Source organism: Elephantulus edwardii, unplaced genomic scaffold (assembly GCF_000299155.1).
Source record: "Elephantulus edwardii isolate Elephantulus edwardi_28Jun2011 unplaced genomic scaffold, EleEdw1.0 scaffold00176, whole genome shotgun sequence".
Classification (NCBI taxonomy): domain Eukaryota; kingdom Metazoa; phylum Chordata; class Mammalia; order Macroscelidea; family Macroscelididae; genus Elephantulus; species Elephantulus edwardii.
Genome location: NW_006399926.1, coordinates 2038074 through 2058471, shown reverse-complemented (window position 1 = coordinate 2058471; position 20398 = coordinate 2038074). Strand labels below are relative to the sequence as shown.

Genomic DNA, 20398 nt, shown 5'->3' with positions numbered 1-20398 from the left:
AAAGTGCAGGATTAGTTTGTGGTTAATTAACAGAATAATTTTATCCTCTCTGAACACACATTGCTATACCCATCCCACCCCCGATGCACAGGACAGCAACACCATGGGTCCCTCCAGTTCTCTCCAAGGTGTGGAGCAGGGTCACCAGGATCCGACAGCCAGATGCTCCCAGGGGGTGGCCCAAGGCTATGGCCCCGCCTTGGATGTTGATCTTGTCTGGGCTTAATACCAGTTCTTTAGCTATTGCAACAGAGAGGACTGCAAAGGTTTCATTGATTTCAAATACATCAATATCCTGTAGTGACCAACCTGCTTTTGCAACAGCTTGCTTTATTGCTGGAACTGGTCCTGTTCCCATAATGGAAGGATCCACACCTGCTTATGACCAGGACACAATCCGTGCTAAAGGGTTCAGCCCATGATGAAGAGCTTCCAGCTTCTTCATCACAACCACAGTAGCAGCACCATTTATGCCTGAAGCATTAGCTGCAGTGACTGTTCCTGTCCCATCGTAAAGAAAGTGAGGCTTGAGCTTGGACATGTCTCCTAAGTTGCTCCAATGTCGAGGAAACTCATCAGTCTTAACTTCAGTAACACCTTTTCGAGAAGATACCGACACAGGTACGATCTCCTTGTCAAAATGGCCTGCTTTCTGAGCACGCTCTGCCCTGTTCTGGGACATGACTGCGATTTTATCCTGTTCCCCCCAACTGACTTTCCATTTTTTGGCTACGTTTTCAGCTGTAACGCCCATGTGATATTATCTGGGAGCCCATCAGAGAGTATGCTATTGAGGAGAAGAGTCTCGCCCATCCTTATTCCTGCTCTCAAGTGGACCATGTGAGGAGACTTGCTCATGATTTTTTCCATGCCTCCTGTGACCACAATGTTGGACTCTCCTGTCCCCACTGACTGGGCCGCCAGGCACAAGGCTTTCAGGCCTGACCCACAGATCATCTGAGAGCTTCATGCTGGAACACTGTAGGGGATTCCTGCCATTACACTGGTCTATCGTATAGGATTCTGCCCACAACCTGCTGTTAAAACATGTCCAAATATGCCCTCTGACACATCAGCTGGAGCCACATTGGCCCTCTTCAGGACTTCTACGATGACAGCTCCGGCGATGGTGGTCCGTGCCGCGGAGACAATGACCATGGGGTCTGCATCTGCGTTCATCCTGCTGTTGCGCTTGCAGCTGCTTCCACTCCTTCCGCTTCTCTAGGCTGTAAATCTTTAAAGAGGTGACGTCCCTCTTTCTCCGAAAGAGTAGCTGGTGAATCCAAATCAACTTCTGTTTGAGGCCCAACACATAATGCACTATGCCTCCAGGACAAGACTTCGTTACAGAATACACAGATCTGCTTTACTGAGAGTTATGTTTGTTTATCTGGTAGAAGGAATGAGATCTATTTCTTAGCAAGGAAGCTCTGGTGGCCTACTGGATAGAGATTTACACTACCAACTCAAAGTCTGGAGGTTCTAATCCATAGGAAAAACCTGGTAAATCTCCTCACATGGAATTTAAATCCTCTGAAAACCCATTAGAGTCAGCTATGAGTCCCAACTAGATGACAATGAATTTGAATTTTAAATTTTTTAAAAATTTTTTATTTTTATTTTCTTATTTGTGTGTACCGTCAAATCAGATCTGACAGGTACAGGAGGAGATTGTCCCTCCTTCCCCGGCAGAGTATCTGGTGGATTCGAACTTTGTGCCTCTGGGATTGCAGTGCAGCTTCTTGCCACTAGGCCTCCAGAACTCCCCAAATTTTAAATTTCTTAAAAATAGCACTAAACAATTCAGGCTCATTGGAAATACACAGCATCTTCAATCTTTTTTTTTTTGTTTTTTAAAAAGTTATTTGAGTAAATCTTTCTTGGTCTTTTTTGTTTAAAACATTGTTTATATACTAGAAAAATTATACTATTTTAAATGTACAGTTAAATTACTTTTTGTAAATTATCAGTTTTGCAGTATAAGTCAAGTGTAATAGTAAAGTCAGCATTCCTGGAGTTTAAGAAAATCTCCATAATAACTTTAGTGGCCTTAGAAATATGTAATAAGGGGGGCGGGAGGGGACAGGGAGAAAAATGCAACACTGAATGAAAGAGAATCCAGTCTCTGTAAACGTTCATTAAAATTAATTAAAAGAAAAACAACAACAACAAAAAAAAAACCCTCCATGGAACACCAGTAAGAAATAATGAAAAACTAAAAAAAAAAAAAGAAAAAGTAATAACGATAGTTAATACTGAAAGCCAGGGAATACAGAATTTTTTTCCCCAAAAATCTTACGTTTTCCCTTATCCAGGACATTATGTTGCCATATACACCTAAGGAATTGGAATAAAAAAGATGTAAAGGATCTCATATGATAACCTAAATACAATTATTACTCCGGGATCCAGAATTTTGCTTTACAGATTACCAGTCCATCAGTGGGCGGGCCTTCATTCCGTGGAAATCCCGGCAGTGGGAGGGCGGTCCTTCCGGTGATCTTCCGGAAAGGGGCGGGTCCAGCCTTCCGGAACTGTTCGGGAAGAGGCGGAGTCTTCTGCCGAGGGCTGTTCGGAAGAAGGCGGAGCCTACCTCGCATCAGGACCAGTCTAGCTGCACCTGCGTCCTTAGCTCAGAGCATCCCTGGAGCATCTTAAGAGAGCACCGCAGCTGGCAGCCAGGTTTCTGATAGTCGCAAGAGGCGTCCACCAGATACCTTCCCCTCCCCTTCACCAAGCTATCTATTGCGGCTGACCCTGAACTGGCCAGGGTTCCCGGAGTTGCCTGACTGCTGCAAAAACATAGCAACAGCCTCCGAATACGACATGGCTGAGATCACTAATATCCGACCTAGCTTTGGTAAGTAGAGTCTGACAGACTGATTTTGGGGTAGTCGGAGCCGTTGCATAGCCACAGTGAGGCCCATTGCCTGGGCAGGGAGTGAAATCCAGACTAACGCTTGCAGATGATAGCTAGCTCCACTAGAAGCAGGCCTATAATATTGAGTAGAACAGCACTTAGACTTGAGCTGCAGAGGCTGGCAAACCCACAGTCACAACACGGAGGGTGGAGTAAACCGGAATGTTAAAACCTTGTATGGTGCACTGTCAGCACTACTGGAGGTGAAAAACAGCGTGTGGAGGACGTGAACCCCTCCTTCTGAAGGAGGGAAGGTGGGATAACCCGAGTCCTCCTGTTTGGGGCACCCAGGGCGGTGCCCCTTCCTCCCCCTCCCACCTTTCAGGGCTGCAGGGGATGGTGGTGGCAAGGAGGATGGGGCATCAAGATGGCAGCTTAGAGACTGTGGGATGTGTGGCTGGCAGCCAGGAAAGAAGATGGCTTTGCGGGGAAAAGCGACGCGGGGGAAGGGAGCAAAAGGATGCTGGTCAGCCGGATTCTGGAGCTAGAAAGCAACGTGAGCCCTGCAAGCTCCTTTCTGCATTGTAATGGTGGGGTCCATCCTTTGCTACCAAATGGCGCTTGGCGCTGCTGGGCTGGGAGATGACGTGATGTCTATTTCTGGGCCTCCTGGCAGCGCCTCGGCTCTCCTTCCAGGGCCTTTGTTCCCTGTTTCCCTGGGGCTGGCTTTTCAAAAAGGGGGACTCACCCGCGCTAGTGCAGGCAGGGCCCCTATCCAGGCCAGGGTGGGGGGAGGGGCGGGAGAGGCCGAGCCCGAAGGAGGCCGCTTTGTGTACCAGAGAAAGCATTACGTCATCTCCAAGCTGCTGGTCCCAGACCCAGCCCTATGGTTCTAAGATCAGTTACACACTCTAGGGCAGAGTGGAGTAGAAAATAAGGAACAAGGTGAGGAAGAAAATCTTGACAGCAAGATTTTTTTCCCCCTCTTTAGGGCAATCTTCCAAAATGTGATAGGGGAGCAATCAACTTCCTGTGGTTCAATTTCCTGGTCAAAAAAGAAAATTATCCCTCTTTTTCCCTCAGTTATGTTCCAGTTAAGATAGGGAAAGCCTAAGTCTCCTTCATCACCTTTAAGAGATTCTAACCCTTAGATTTCTTAAGAATCTAGACGTTAACAAATCAAATAGGGATGCAATCCAGCCAACTGGATCTTGCATCCCCTCAATATTAGCAAGAAGAGGTCAGACAGAGCAAAATGCTCAGACAACAGATCTTGACACTAATTGGCTACTTTTCCCCACTTAAAGGCCAAATCCTGATTTTATGTCATTCTTAAACCCCACCTTCTGCATCTCTATACTTTTGAGTCCAAAAGTTCTTTATGAGAAGTCTCTTTTGTGGTCCTTGAATGTCTAAATGCTTATCTTTGCTCTTCTTTTTTCTTTTTATACCTTTTCCCTCCCTACCTTCTCAAATTGCGTTTCCAAATTCCTTGGAAAAGTAAATGATGTGGAATATAATATCGTGATTTCTTTTAGTGGAAATGTAAATGTAAGAGGGAAAAGAAATTGCACCATATATTTACATGTTGCATTTTATTTAATCCTTACAAATATCTTTTTGTTAGATATATATGATATATATTTATTTATCATAAATATGTACATTTATTTGCCAGCTAGGAAATTGAAGCCTAGGGAGATAAACTAACTTAAATAAAGTCAGGCAATCTAGTGAGGATTTGAGGTCTGGTTGATGCCAAAGTTCATTCTTTGACATTGCAGTAGCCTAGTTGACAGGGGAAACACTAAATCTAGGAAAGGAAATGTCAGGAATATGTCTGGTCAGAGGGATATGCTCAGATGTACCTTGAAATTTTCTAGACTATTATATGCAGTTTCCTGTGCAAAGGCCTTCCACTCCTGACCTTTCCATGTATGTCTTGTGGAATACTTCATTGTAACTATGTAACACTATAGAGCTTGAGAGATACCTCATACCAACTCTCAATTGTCCATGACCTTGGAGGACAAAGGGAGCAAGGAGCACAGAGTACTGCAATTTATAGCTATTCTATAATATTCAACTTCAGCCTTTAGTTCCAATTTCCTTTTCTCACCAGGCTTTTCATTAAAGCAAGATAGAAGGATCTGAGATTCATCATCTATTATTTTACTAGTTCACTGCATTAAGTGTAGGGAGAAAAGGGGTAACCTTTAATAAAATGAAGAAGTAAGTGGGAAATAAGGGAAAGTACCTAATTAATCACCAAGTGGATTAATCTGTCTCGCTTGTTTTCTTTGTCTTCCTAAGAGGTTAGATTCTTTCTTTATTGCTACCTCCATTTTGTATCAATAAAAATAAATGCATTGTAAGTAGTAATGGTTCCTTAAAGATCAGAACAAAGACATGATAGAGCTGAAAAGATGGCTCAAATATCTCCCAACCTAGGCCTTTACATATTTTCCAAGCATTCTCAAAAAAGCCATCTTTCTTGGCAGATCTTTGCTTTCCCCTCAAGGTATAATGTTCAGCTTTGATTACCAATAGCAATAAATATGCAAGAAATTTCCTGATCAGTGAATGGAGAGCTGTTCTTCACAGTGTGCCCTTTTTATTGACTATTTAATCAGTTATTCAAACAAATATTTACTGAACTCCTGTTAAATGCATGACACTCTGAGGGACTGAAAAATAAACAGGATGCTATTCCTGTCATGCCCTCAAGAAGCTTACTAACAGGGCCTTCTCTGTGTTGTGAAACCTCTCCCTGACAGCCCTCACTTCTTTTAATGATTCTGAAGACTCATTGACTGCCATAGAGTTGGAACTAGTCCATAACTGACCCTCCATTGGGTTTCTGAGGCTGTAAATCACCTGGGAGGAGATTGCCTGTCTTTCTCCCTTCAGCACTGTTGAATCAGACTTCCAGACTAGCATGGTCTCTGGGTTAGCAGTGCTATTCTCAACAGATAAGATCACTTGAGTTCCGTATCTGAAGACTATTCCCTAATATACTCAGTATGTCCATGAGCATGGTCACTTTGCTTTGGTTTGTTAGTAATGGTTATCTACCTTATTAGACAATTCCTTTTTTTTCCCCTTCCCTTTCCTTTTTTGCCCTCTTCTGACTTTCAAAAATCATCTTTTAAAGATGTGTCTTCTCTGTTCTCGGGGAGATGTTTTAGTCTAATCTTCATGGAGGAAATATCTTTTAGAACGGACGAGACCACCAGTGATCATACCTGTTTAAAAGTTTTCAGTTGAGCTCTTTTCCGGTTACTGCGGCGCTAGCAACCATGAGCAGCAAAGTCTCTCGCGACACCCTCTACGAGGCGGTGCGGGAAGTTCTGCACGGGAACCAGCGCAAACGCAGAAAGTTTTTGGAGACTGTGGAGCTGCAGATCAGTTTGAAGAAATATGACCCTCAAAAGGACAAGCGTTTCTCGGGACTGTCAGGCTTAAGTCTACCCCACGCCCCAAGTTCTCTGTGTGTGTTCTTGGGGATCAGCAGCACTGTGATGAAGCCAAGGCTGTGGATATCCCCCACATGGACATCGAAGCGCTGAAAAAACTCAACAAGAATAAGAAACTGGTCAAAAAGCTGGCCAAGAAGTATGATGCCTTTTTGGCCTCTGAATCCCTGATCAAGCAGATCCCAAGAATTCTAGGTCCAGGGCTGAATAAGGCTGGCAAGTTCCCTTCTCTGCTGACCCACAATGAGAACATGGTGGCAAAAGTAGATGAGGTGAAGTCCACCATCAAATTCCAGATGAAAAAGGTCCTGTGTCTGGCAATGGCTGTTGGCCATGTGAAGATGACAGATGATGAACTTGTTTACAACATCCACCTGGCTGTCAACTTTCTGGTTTCACTGCTAAAGAAGAATTGGCAGAATGTTCGAGCTTTGTATATCAAGAGCACCATGGACAAGCCCCAGCGTCTGTACTAAGATACAGCTCAATAAATCTTACTGTTTATAAAAAAAAAAAAGTTTTCAGTTGAAGGATTACTTCCTCATATCAACCTGGGCCATGGTGAGACAGCTCAAGTAATAACTTTAAAATGTTATTTTCTGGTGTTACAATTTATTATTTGTGTGTTTTGAATGAAAGTGTATAAGGACTTGGTTTTTCAATAATTCATTTATACAGATTTATCCCTCCTTCCTTCTCTCCCTTCATGCCATACTGTATGTCCTGTTCCAGGTTGTTGGTTTCATTGTTGTTATGTGCCATCAAGTCGCCTGTGACTCATAGCATCACTATGTACGTTAGCTTTAAAACCTGCCCTATCTGCCACTGTTGTAGAATGAGGCTGACATCAAGGTGGGGGTAAGACTGAGAAAAACTGGATAACTTATGTATACTGCACTGAAGCCAATGAAGGAGAGAATAGTTTAAAAGTAATATATTTTAGGGCATTATGATTATCTTAAGAGTTTGGAATGAGGGTTGCAGAGTGGAGTATAGTCCGGGTGGGGGTGGGGGTGTACAGGGGGAATTGAATACCAGTGAAGGAATTTTTCTTTTCAAAGAGAAGAGCGAACTGGGGGTGGGGGGTGGGGTGAGCGGGGAGAAAAGTGCAACAATGAATTAATGGAACTCCGAAATCTCTGTAAATGTCCATTGAACTTAATAAAATAAAAAAAAATTAAAAAAAAACCCTGCCCTATCCTGAGCCAATCTCACCAACTCTGACAGACCTAATAACATTTCTCCAGTCACTGAGTCAATTCATCTCATCCTGGAGAGGCCATGTCACATCACAGCCAAAGTTAGATGAATCTTGGCTGAAAGCAGAGAATACCAGAGGAATGTCTATCTGTGTCACTGACTATATGCTAAGGCATTTAACTATGTGGATCACAACAAACTGTGGCTGACTCTTAGAAGAATGGGAATCGCAGAACATTTAATTGTGCTCATGCAAAACCTATACTTGGACCAGTAAGCAATAGTCAGAACAGAGCAAGAAAACACTGTGTGGTTCAGGATCAGGAAAGTTGTACATCAAGGATGCATCTATCTCCATATCTTTTCAATCTATATGCAGAACATATCATTTGGGGGGCTGGACTTTATAAAGAGTAATGTGGTTGCATTACTGAGTAATAATTTGATGACTCACTGCATTGATGTATTGGTTATATCTGTAAAGGAAGTGTCTTTTCATCTGCTTGGTAAAACGCTTGTCCGTTAGATATTTTTTTAAAACTAAGCATCCAAATTAAGACAGCTAGGAAGAAGGATTGGCCATTCACTTCCAAAATATAACAGGCCTTCAAAACCCCTATGTACAGCAGAGCAAAGAGTAGACTAACTATTAGATATAAAAAAAGAGTGCAAGGCGCGAGAGAAAGAAATAAAGAAAGGAATTGGTCCCAAGAAACGAACAGGCCTTTATTGCGTGCTCTGAGAGGAACGCCAAGTGACCCAGCCACATGGCATGCAGACAGGATCCAAGTTGGCGCGGGCAGTTTGGGGGATTTCCTTTTTATAGGGATCCTGGGGAGGACTAAGATGGTATTTCTGGAATTTGACGTGTTTATTAAGTTAGGTTTTAGCACCTTTTTTCCAAGTTCAGACTCTTACAAGATGACCAGCTTAGATGTTATCAAGTTTCTCAGGAAGTGATCAAGCTTGGTGGTGGTGGGTCAACTGCCATATTCTTCCTTCACTAACAGATATGGCAACTGAGTCCTCAGGTTTGGTAACAGGTGTAAGAAGAAACTGGGGCAGTGGGGATTGGTGTGTCAGAATTAGTGAGACTGGCTCAGGATAGGCCAGGGTTCAGAGCTGCTATAGATAGGGTCACTATTGATCGCAGGCAACTTGATGGCGCATAAACAGTTTATTGAGTCAAAATCTGTCTCCCTGTAGTTTGTGTGCTTAGGTGTTAGTCCTGCCTTCCAAAGTAAGATCATGTCAGACCTTCTTCCACTAAAATATCATAAGTAATTAAAGTCAGTTATTATTCCTAGTTTCCCCTCAGTTCTTCTTCATTTACTATGGTTTCAAGGTTTTTACTCTGTTTAGTGTACATTATCCATAATGTAGAGTAAGAACTCTGGTGTATGTGACTTTGTATGAGTTGTGCTTGACTCAATGGCAATCAACAACAACAACAACAACATAAACCATAGTAATGATGCCTATTACAATGAGTTCTTTGATTCATGGAGAGTTCCAGCTTGATACCTGATAGAAATGTAAAAAATGTATACACAATTTTATCTACCAACTGCACTATGGCAGAAAGATGGGTAATCTCCCATGTAATTTACAGCCTCTGAAAATCTGCTGGAGGGTTAGCTATGAGTCACTTCCAACCCAACAGCAATGTGTTTGAGTTTCCTGTGTTCCAAATACTAAACTCTTAGTATAAGATGACATTAGCCTAATTCTAGTTCAAGCTTGAGGTCACCTCAACCACTAAGTCATTTTTCACAAACTGTTGTCAAGTAATGCCTTATACATGTAGATGAGGTTTTAGCCTTCAATAAGTATTTTACATTTATTCCTACCTCATGTAGTCATATTGACTTCATCTTCTTTATTCTAAGATGTGATGGCTGTTTTCAATGTACTAACTTATTCACTGAATGCTTAATATATACCACATTTCACATCTGACAGACTGTGACTTTTAATTTCTGAAAACTAATTAACATTTCATCATAAATTGATGAGAAAGATATATAATAATGTGAAGTAATTCTTAAAACTTAGATTAAGAATTATTTTATCTCCCCTCAGACCACCATTTAGGCCTATTTGTTTTAAAATTAAATATATTAAGAATTAGTGAAGTAGATATAACTACATGGTATTACTCTATATTTTAAGATGTGAAGTACCTTTATTTTTGCTATAAAATTCTTACACATTTCCTCCCTTCTCATTAGGTAAGTTTTATAGGAAGAGAGATTTTGTCTACTTCATTTATGGCGATATCCCCCTGACTTTAAAGAATATGAGGGAGGGAGAAACCCCAAGTCTAAATTATCTGTTTCAGGAGCCTACTTGTATGGGAAAAGAAAGACTAGAGACAGGGGAGGAAAGAAAATCTGTTGCTCTTATGGTGGTAATTTAGCCAACCAGTATGTATTAAAAGACTGTTGTGTGGGTTTTTTTGTTTGTTTTTGTTTTTGTTTTTTTTTATTTAGTTTGTTTATTTTTCATTTCAATGAACATCTACAGAGATTTTGGAATTCCATTCATTCATTGTTGCACCCTTCTCCCCGCACACGCCCTTCCCCCCCCCCCACCGTGTGGGGTTTTTTTTGTTGTTGTTTTTCTTTTTTCCTTGGGTACCGTCAAACTGGCACAGGAGGAGATTGCCCCTCTTTCTCCATTGGAGTCTCTGGTGGATTCAAATCACCTGCCTTTGGGATTGCGTTTTAAAAGGTATAGTGTGCTACTAACTGAAGGTCAGCTGTTTGGATCCACCAGCTGCTCCACAGCAAAAAAATGAAGTCATCTTCTCCCATGAACATTTACAAGGTTTCATGAAAATAAAAATAAATAAATCACAACTTCAAAAACTCAGTGGAGAATCTTTATGAATCAGAATCTTAGAATCAACTCAGTGGCTGTGGGTTTTTGGTTTGATGTGTCTTACATGTTAGGATACAGTAATGAGTGAAATAAACAAAAATCCCTGTCTCCACTTCTGAAATGGCTTGCCTCCGGAAACTCTATGAACAATGCTCAGGTCTTTCATTCATAGGGTCACTATGAGTCATCTACGACTCGACAGTACCTAATAACAACAACACATTAGAGTAGAGAAAATAGAATAAATAGTTTTAAAAAGAAAAAGATTTCAAAGAGAAAAGTGAACTGGGGGGAGGGGTGGGCAGGGAGGAAAATGTGCAACAATGAATGGGAAAAAAATTAAAATAGGAAAATATGCTGTAAAAAAATATATGTTCCATAAAAAAAAGAAAAAGATATACATATAGACCCTGGTAGCTTGATGATTAAAGCATTTGGCTGCCAACCCAAAAGCCCTGGCTTAAACCCATAGCTTACTCTGCAGAAGAAATATCCAGCATTCTAGTTCAAGAGGTTTACAAAAAATTTATGGAAAGTGTCTCAAAGCCTTAGAAACCTCTATCCTGTAGGGTTGTTATCAGTTGGAACCAACTCCTTGACAATGAGCTTGTGTAAGGCTCTGTGGGGGTGTGTATGTGTGTGTTTGTGTGATGGTGATAAGGTCTGTAAACAGAGTTTGGTTGAGTGTTAGAGGTAGAGAAGGTTGCACCTTTAAGTAGGGTTGTAAGAGAAGACTGTACTGGAAAGGTGACATTTCAGTAAGCTCGGATGTTTTATACCACCTCTATTCATAATACTTAAATTTTAAATACTTGAGAGTTGAAAAAAATGAAGACATTGTGAAACATTTTTAAAGTATGTATGCCCAGAGGTCTTCTCTTTACCACCCCCAGTCATATCCCTCTTGAGCAGCACCCTACCAAAACACGATCTATGCTCAATTCCACATCCTTCCATTCTGCCTTGTCAATCAGTCAGTACTGTCCATCGTTTATAAATTCTGTGCTAGTTGCTGAAAAATATCTTTCTGCAACCAAAGACACACCTCATGGCCTTATATAACAATTGAGATGAACAGGTTCCTGTGTTATAAAGGTGACCTTAGAACCCTTATAGAAGCTTTATGTGAAACACAAATCAGTATGAACAATATAAGTCCATAAATGTGGACAGAAGTTCAAGAAGAGAACAGTGAGTCATGTGGGGTACCTCAGGGAAGGCTTTCTAGAGACAAGAAACAATCTGGATTTGGTGGATACGAACAGCCAAGAAAGGGGCAAACCCAAAGCTCAAATGAGCACATTTTGTCTTTGGCTGAGTGCAGGGGTAGATAGGCTGTGAATTACTGAAGCTCTGGCAAAGGGGCTAAGGAGAGGAACTTAGGTGAGAGGTTAGAGTCTATCTGCCTTGATTCATCTCTGCTTTCCACTTGCAGATGTGTCACCAGTGGTAGCTGGCCTCATCGGGGCCTCTGTGCTGGTGGTGTGTGTCTCGGTGACCGTTTTTGTCTGGACATGCTGCCATCAACAAGCAGAGAAAAAGCACAAAACCCCACCTTACAAGTTCATTCACATGCTCAAAGGCATCAGCATATACCCAGAGACCCTCAGCAACAAGAAGAAAATCATTAAGGTACGGAGAGACAAAGACGGCCCTGGGAGGGAAGGTGGACGAGGGAATCTATTGGTGGATGCAGCAGAAGCAGGCTTGCTGGGGAGAGACAAGAGTCCTAGACAGCCTAACTCTGGATCTTGTATAGACCAACTTCCCATTAAAGTAGACTATGGAGAAGAGCTCAGGAGCCCTGTAGCAAGCCTGACCCCTGGGGAGAGCAAAACCACTTCTCCATCATCTCCAGAGGAGGACGTCATGCTGGGATCCCTAACCTTCTCAGTGGACTATAACTTTCCGAAAAAAGCTCTGGTAGTGACAATCCAGGAGGCCCATGGACTGCCAGTGATGGATGACCAGACCCAGGGCTCTGACCCCTACATCAAAATGACCATCCTTCCTGACAAGCGGCACCGGGTGAAGACCAGAGTGCTTCGGAAGACCCTGGATCCTGTGTTTGACGAGACCTTCACCTTCTATGGTATCCCATACAGCCAGCTACAGGACCTGGTGCTGCACTTCCTTGTCCTCAGCTTTGACCGTTTCTCCCGGGATGATGTCATTGGGGAGGTCATGGTGCCGTTGGCTGGGGTAGATCCCAGCACAGGCAAAGTACAGCTGACCAGGGACATCATCAAGAGGAACATCCAGGTGAGGAGATAGCCTGTTGGGGATGGGTAGCAGGTTGGGGGAGATAATACTTTGAGGGAGGGATAGAAGGGGAAATAGGGGCCGGATGGGTGATAAAGTAGGTATAGAGAGAAAACTCTTAGCTATTAAGACTAACCAGTGGTCAGAGTAAGATGAAGAACCTGGCAGGTGAGGTCTTCTCCAAGAAGCCACTTTCAGGAGGAAGGGTAGCAAATAGCTTCCAAAATTTTACTTAGTAATTAGTGTCCTGACACTACATTCATTTTGCTGTCTTGCTTGAAGCATTCTATTCTACTGCTCCTTGACTTTCCTTCATATCAGGGCTATGAGAGCTAATCTTTTCTCAGATAACCAACCTATGTACGCACTACTCACTGCTGAGAAACGATGAATATAGTACAGTAATTTTTCTTTCCAATCCCAAACCTAAAAGTAGGGTGTTATAAGTGTGTCCTTTAATAATTTTTTTAAAAAATATAGTTTAGTGATTTGCCACAGCCTTCTGCCATTTTACCCTGGCCTGAACTTTGACCACAGACACCCCATTCCCCACCCCCACCCCCCGTGTTTGAAGGAGAATAAATGCCCTCCATCCAGCATCCTCTCTCCCATCTGGATCCACAGTGCATCTTGAGCTATAATTCAGAGGTATAGGAAATGTGTCTCCACCCCACCTCTCCTGGTTCATTTATTCTTTCATGACTGGAGGGCTATAGTATTGTGGTTAAACACTCAGGCTCTTGGTTTAAACTGAGTTTACTTTCTAGTTCACCACTTTCTAGCTATGTGACATACCCCTTCTTATGCCCTGACTAAATGGAAGATACATACTACCTCCCTAAAGGGAGGCTTTCTTTTCTCATTTGTGAAATGAGGGTAATATTACATTATAGGGTTCTGAAGAGCAAACAAGAAGTACATATGGAATATAATTATCCTTGAGGAGTTTCAGTCTATTTGAGGAGAAAAATTAAAAAAAAATATTGGTAATTACTGTATAGGGAGCTCTGGTGGCCTAGTGATAAGAATTTGGGCTGCAATCCAAAGGCTCATGGTTCGAATCCACCAGCTGCTCCCCAGGTGAAAGATGGCTGGTCAATTCCTGTGTGATTTACTGCTTTTGAAAACCCACTGGAGGGTCAGCTATGGGTTGGTTCCGACTCGACAATACACAACAACAACAATTACTGTATAATGAGTGTAGTATATGCTGTGAATATGTTGAAATTTTACAATGAGAGTTTCATTCCAATTTCTCATAATATTACCATACAGAGTTCTGAAGATCAACTGAGCTAATACATCTGACATATTATTGCCCTTGAGGAGCTTTCATTCTACTCAAGGAAAAAGAGAAAAAAATGTTGACAATTATTGTATAGTGAGTATAGTAGGTGCTATGAAGTGGAAATTTTATACTTAGGGTTTCATTCCTTGTGTAAGGGATGACATAAAAGGTTAATTGCAAGTTTTTAATTTAATCCAGATTCTACCAGCAAAGTAGCTTTGTTCAAGTTGTTCAACTTCTCTAAAGCTTAATTTCTTATAAAGTGAGATGATGCATTTATATCATAAATTACATAGTAAGCATTTAATAATTTCTATTACTATTATTTTTCTTTCTGTTATCAATAAAGTTTAAGCTCTGTGAGTCATAGGGAGTTCTGGTGGGCTAGTGGCAAGAAGCTGCACTGCAATCTTGAAGGCATGAGGTTTGGATCCACCAGCTACTCCATGGGAGAAGGATGGGCAGTCTCCTCCCATGCGATTAACTGTCTCTGAAAACCCACCAGGAGGTCAGCTGTGGGTCAGTTCCAACTCTACAGTACACAATAACAAACATGAGATATATCTGGTTTATATATTATTTTCTTTTGAGAAATAGGTAAAAGACAAGGGAAGTTTGAACTAGTAGAGAAGCAAGTAGGAGGTTCAGAAAGGGCATCAGGGTGACAAAAAACCCAACTGCAAACATCTCAGAAAGAGCTCTCCCTATGCATGCCATACTTACTCCTTGAGATATTTTCTACCTGTGAGCACAAGCTGGCTTCATTGGAGAAGCAAGAGGGTCAGTATTTGTCAGAAGAGGCTCCCCATGTGCAGTGAGCTTCTAGGAATAAGGTTTGTCTGATGACGGTACAGTGGCAGCTCTGAGAGAGGAGGCAGGAAGCAGTTCTCCTCTGGCCTGTGTACTTGCCGTCCCTGCTTCACCTGCTCCTGTGCTGTGAGCCCAGTCACACCATTGATCATCTGAACTCCTCCTGCCATACAGCACACTCAGGTTTAGAAACTTGGAAGACTTTTTTTAAAATTAATTTTAATGAACATTTACAGAAATTTTGGATTTCCATTCATTCATTGTTGCATTTTTCTCCCTGTTCCCCCGCCACACCCCGGCCAGTTCGCTCCTCAAAACTTGGAAGACTTTTAGAGGTATTTAGTCAGGACATAAAGGCACTAACTGGTTCAGTGCTAGGATACAATGAGATATCCTAGTCCAACATAACTCAGGTTATAGCATCTCTCAGGTTGAATGCAAACTGCATGGATAGAAACTTCAGTAGTGAGCCATTTCATCTCCTCCCTATCTCTTTTCATCAAAGTTCTACAAACTACCTTCCTTGTTTCTTGATCCCCCCCTCGAAGGTTCTAGTGTCCCATTCCTTGCCCTCATCTACCCTCCTTTTAGGAAGAGTTCTTCATACATGCCCTTTTCTACACTTTCAATCTCAGTAAAGCCACCAGTTAGCTGGACTCTTCCAGGAAGGTCATGAACTCACAGCCTAAGCCTGGGGATAGAGGATGGCTCTATGCTGAACTCTAAGTGGAGAGAAATTGGCAAGGAAAGGGAATAAACAGCCTTAGAGCCAAGGCATTGGGCAGGGAGCACAGACAATGGCATTTTCTAAACTGCCAGGGCCTCTTAGCAACAGCCAAGTTTCTTTCCACTTTATTAACTCCCTTCAGGAGGGATTATCCAGGGCTGGGATTCTGAACAGCCTATTCCCTGGGAGAGGCCCCTGACAGGAACCTGGCAGTTGAACAGCATCCCAGGCTTCACAAGCCCTTATCACCCTTTCCCCCATTATTCCCTTGAGCTGCATCTCCTTACTCACTCATTCTTCTGATTCCCTACAAAGCAGCCTCCAATTGGCTACTGCAAGTCCTTCCTCCCATAGCCAACTGCTTACCCTTTTCTGCATCACTCCATGACAAATACTGACTAGAGCTGTTCTAGACCATTTCACGTTGTCTATAAAGAGCTTTTCCTGATTTATGTATGGTATCCTCTTACAGTGTGAGGCCAGATGATTTTCTTTCAAAGATTCCTCGGCAGAGATTGTTGAAAATTTTGTTTCTCTAGACAACCCCTGGCTCTGTACCAATTGTATTTTCCTATCCTTTTGTAGAAAATTCATCCCTTGTCCTTCCCTTTACCACAGTGTGGTATCGTGGGAAAGCCCAGGACTGTTCCTCATTTCTGTCTCCATTTCGATGTATGACGCTGGATAAGCAGTTATCCCCTCTGGGCCTCAATTTCCCCCTCAGTTGTATTGGGAAGGCCAATGGGGTCACCTTGTAAGAGCTACCTTAGTTCTAATGACTATATGGTAAGATACAAGAAGTATTAAAAATTAACCCCTGATTATTAGTGAAAGGAGATCAAAGTATAGGCTCTAAAACAGTGGATATTGTTGTTGTTGTGTGCCTTTTAGTTGGAACTGACTCATAGCTGACCTTCCAGTGGGTTTTCAGAGGCTGTAAATCTCATGGGAAGAAATTACCCCTCTTTCCCCTCTAAAATAGCAGATACTTGCTCACCAAGTTGTGCCAAGAAATCTGGAGAACGACCACTTGGCCAACTGACTGGAAGAGATCTATATTTGTTCCTATCCCAAAGAAAGGTGACCCAACAGAATGTGGAAACTACAGAACAATCTCACTGATTTCACATGCAAGCAAGATTTTACTGAAGATTATCCAAAAACGACTGGAACAGCACATCAGCAGAGAACTACCAGAAGTCCAGGCTGGGTTTAGAAGGGGTCGTGGTACTAGAGATATTGTAGCTGATGTTAGGTGGATCTTGGCTGAAAGCAGGGAATACCAGAGGAATGTCTATCTGTGTTTCATTGACTATGCAAAGGCATTTGACTGTGTAGATCATAACAAACTATGGCTGACTCTCAGAAGAATGGGAATCCCAGAACACTTGATCGTTCTAATGCGAAACTTATACTTGGACCAGGAGGCAGTCATCAGAACAGAGCAAGGGAACACTGCATGGTTCAAAATTGGGAAGGGCGTACGCCAGGGATGCATCCTATCTCCATACCTTTTCAACCTATATGCAGAACAGATTATCCGGGAGGCTGGGCTCTATGAGGAGAAAGGTGGGGTCAAGATTGGTGGACGATTTATCAACAACCTGCGTTACGCGGACGACACAACCCTGCTTGCTGAAACTGAAGAGGAGCTGAAGCGCCTGCTGCAGAGTGCCAAGGACTGAAGCCTACAATATGGATTGAGGATCAATGTCAAGAAGACAAAGATTCTCACCACTGGACCAATTGGCAGCATCAGGATGGATGGTGAAGAGATTGAGATTGTACACAGCTTTAGTTTGCTTGGCTCCATAGTCAACAGTCTTGGCACCAGCAGCCAGGAAATTAAAAGGTGCATTGCCATGGGAAAGTCTGCTGTTAGGGACCTCTCCAAAGTACTGAAGAGCAATGGTGTCTCTCTGGAGACTAAGGTGCATCTGATACAGGCTTTGGTCTTCCCAATCACTTGTTATGCATCAGAGAGTTGGGCAATGACCAAGGAGGATAGAAGGAGAATTGATGCCTTTGAGCTGTGGTGCTGGAGAAGAGTATTGAGAATACCATGGACTGCTAGGAAAACAAACAGATTTGTCCTGGAAAGGGTTAAACCGGGTGGCTCCTTGGAGGCAAGGATTCTGAGGCTCCGTCTGACATACTTTGGACATGTTGTGAGGAGAGACCATTCCTTGGAGAGGGACATCATGCTTGGGAGGGTGGAGGGACGGCGCGGGAGAGGAAGGCCCTCTCTGAGGTGGATTGATTCAGTGACTGGAATAATTGGGATGGGAGTGTCAGCGACAGTGCAATTGGCACAGGACAGAGCGGAGTTTAGGGCTGTTGTACATAGGGTCGCTATGAGTCGTAGGCGACTCGACGGCACATAACAACAACAACCACCCAAAATCTGAGTTAGGCTTTAAAACTAGATTTGCTTCCCCCAGCCCCTTATTTTTAGTGATGATGGCTTTATTTTCTAATATTTGTCTTAAATGGAAAGTAAATGAATTTATATTCCCATGATAAATAACAAAAGGAGTTAGGGTTGAGAGGGCTAGAAAGAAGAGACAATGAGGGGAAAAGTGGTTTAAAAAGTAGACAATAGAGAGAGGTTTGACTTCTCCTAATCTTTCAGGCCACTGCTCTCCAAACCATTTTCTGTTTTTCTGTTTCCCCGTCTGGTGTTGATGACCTGGGACACTGTCCATGGGCATGCCAGGATTCCTAAAATCTCAGAGTTAAAAGGGACCTTAGAGGTCATCCAGTACGATGAAATGGAAAAGGAAAGAGAAAAAAAGAATGTCAATTCCCCCAAAACAATAAAGAAAGTTGTTATGTATGTGTGCGGCTGGGAGGAAAGAAGGGAGTTGTGGTTAAGGGGTTTGCTCCATTTTTCCCCCTAGGTTGTGATTTAGGGTGTAAGTGACACATAGGGCTTTTGGCCCCATGAGAGAGAATGGAGGGTCTGCGAAACCACACAATGCAAGGACTCTGCCTACAAAATCCCTCTGGTGGAGGCTGTGTCAACTCTCAGAAAATAGACATTCCTCACCTAAGTAGTTCCTTCATCTGGGTGTATTCTTTAGGACCACTACTCCTTTCTTTTCCACTGAGCAGAAAGGGGCCCACACTGTGAGAGCAAAGCCTCCATGCTCTGTCAAGCATGGATAAAACCTTTTCTACCCCTTGTTCTTCTGCTTGCCTGCCCCCAACAGGGCCTTTGCCTCACTAGGCCAAGGGGCTGGGAAACAGCTCTCTCCCAGCCCTTCAGTGGTTCTTTCTTCTAAAAGAGCTATTGAAAGTGCTACTTGGAATGGGAATTGGATGGAAAAAGAAGGGGAGGGGGAGTGAGGGAAAGTTAAACTCTGGCCTTTCATAAAGAAGCTGATGGTATTCATGTGGTGTTGTGGCTGCAGACTTGGGCTTCACAAAGAGGCGCCTGAATGGGGATGGGCATCCTGCCCACGTGAAATGACTGAAGGTAAAGGAGGGAATCAGATGGAAACATTTGCATGAGGAGTGATTTTAAGGGAGAAAATTATTTAATAGGTAACTTGAAATTGTCTACTGTTCCAGAGAACTAGACAAGGGGAATGATGATTTAGACTCGGAATAATTTGATGTAATGGGTAATTAGGGAACAGAATTTTAAGCTAATAATCAGAAAACCTAAATTATAATTTGATCACTCACTCTGCCATCGAGTTGGAACTGACTTGTAACTAATCCTCATGTAGATTTTCAAAGGTTGTAAATTGCACAGATATTGCTCATCTTTTTCCCAAGAAGCAGCTGATAGATTTGAACTATCCACATTTGAATTGGCAGTGCAACTCCCTATCCACTGGGCCCCTAAACTCTCTATAATCCTAGAGCGTATTGTTATGAACAAATCTCTTCATATTTAAAATTACATCTTCACTTACACCCTCACACAGAGACTACAGCAATGGGCTCAAGTGTGTCAGAGATGATGAGGATGGCTCAGGATAGAATAGGGCTCATATCTGTTGTTCATAGGGTCACTGTGAGTCATATGTGACTCGATGACACCTAACAACAACCACCTTGAGGTATATTTTTAAATTGTGTATTTAATATTTCATCTATTTAGTATTAATAGTTGTGTTGTTAAGTGCCGTGGAGTCATAGATGACTCATAGCGACCCCAAGAATGAAATTTCATCTATTTACTATTAATGGCTATTAATATTTTATAGCACTGAACCATTCCAGGAAGTATGATCAAAACCAGTAGTATTGAAAGAATTCCAAATTGTACTGCAGGCATAGGCAAAAAAATAAGGGCCCAGGAATTGATGGATACCAATTTAGATGCTTCAGGAAACAGATGCATTCCTGGACATGCTCAATAGTCTCCGTCAAGAAATAGGCAGTTTAGTGACCATAGAAGATAATTGACTGCCAGAGATCCATATTTGTTCACATTCCAAAAAAAGATGACTCGACAGAATGTGTAAATTATCAAACAATATCATTAATATCACAAACATCTAAAATCTTGCTGCAGATTATTTAAAAATAACTTGAACAGTGTCAGGGAATTACCAGAAATTCAAGCTGAATTCAAAAGAGGTCATAGCATAAGAGATATCATTGCTAATGTCAGATGCATCTAGGATAAAAGCAGAGAATACTAGAAAGATGCCTGCTTGTATTGTATTGATTATACAAAGGCATTTAAGATGTAAACCATAACAAATTATAGATAACACTGAGAAAAATGAGAAACCCTAAACACTTGATTGTGCTCATGTAAAACATTTTCACAGACAAACAAGCAGTTATGCAAGTAGAATAAGGGTTTAAAATCAAGAAAGGTACAGTAACAGAATTTTGCTGTTTTCTGAGATTTTTGTTTTGTACTTTTTTTT

At 42.2% G+C, this 20398-nt stretch overlaps 1 protein-coding gene and 1 pseudogene across 1 annotated transcript in view; one reads left to right on the top strand and one right to left on the bottom strand.

The window, feature by feature from the left end:
- Positions 1 to 40: 40 nt before the first annotated feature.
- LOC102859089 lies at positions 41 to 1179 on the bottom strand (annotated as a pseudogene).
- A 1453-nt stretch (positions 1180 to 2632) lies between these two features.
- SYT11 (synaptotagmin XI) overlaps positions 2633 to 20398 on the top strand; it is a 24619-nt gene continuing 6853 nt past the window's right edge. The window contains exons 1-2 of the mRNA XM_006895780.1: positions 2633 to 2860; positions 11855 to 12681. Of these exons, the coding sequence (XP_006895842.1) occupies positions 2827 to 2860; positions 11855 to 12681 (861 nt within the window). The 5' untranslated portion in view covers positions 2633 to 2826. The remainder of the gene's footprint in view (positions 2861 to 11854; positions 12682 to 20398) is intronic.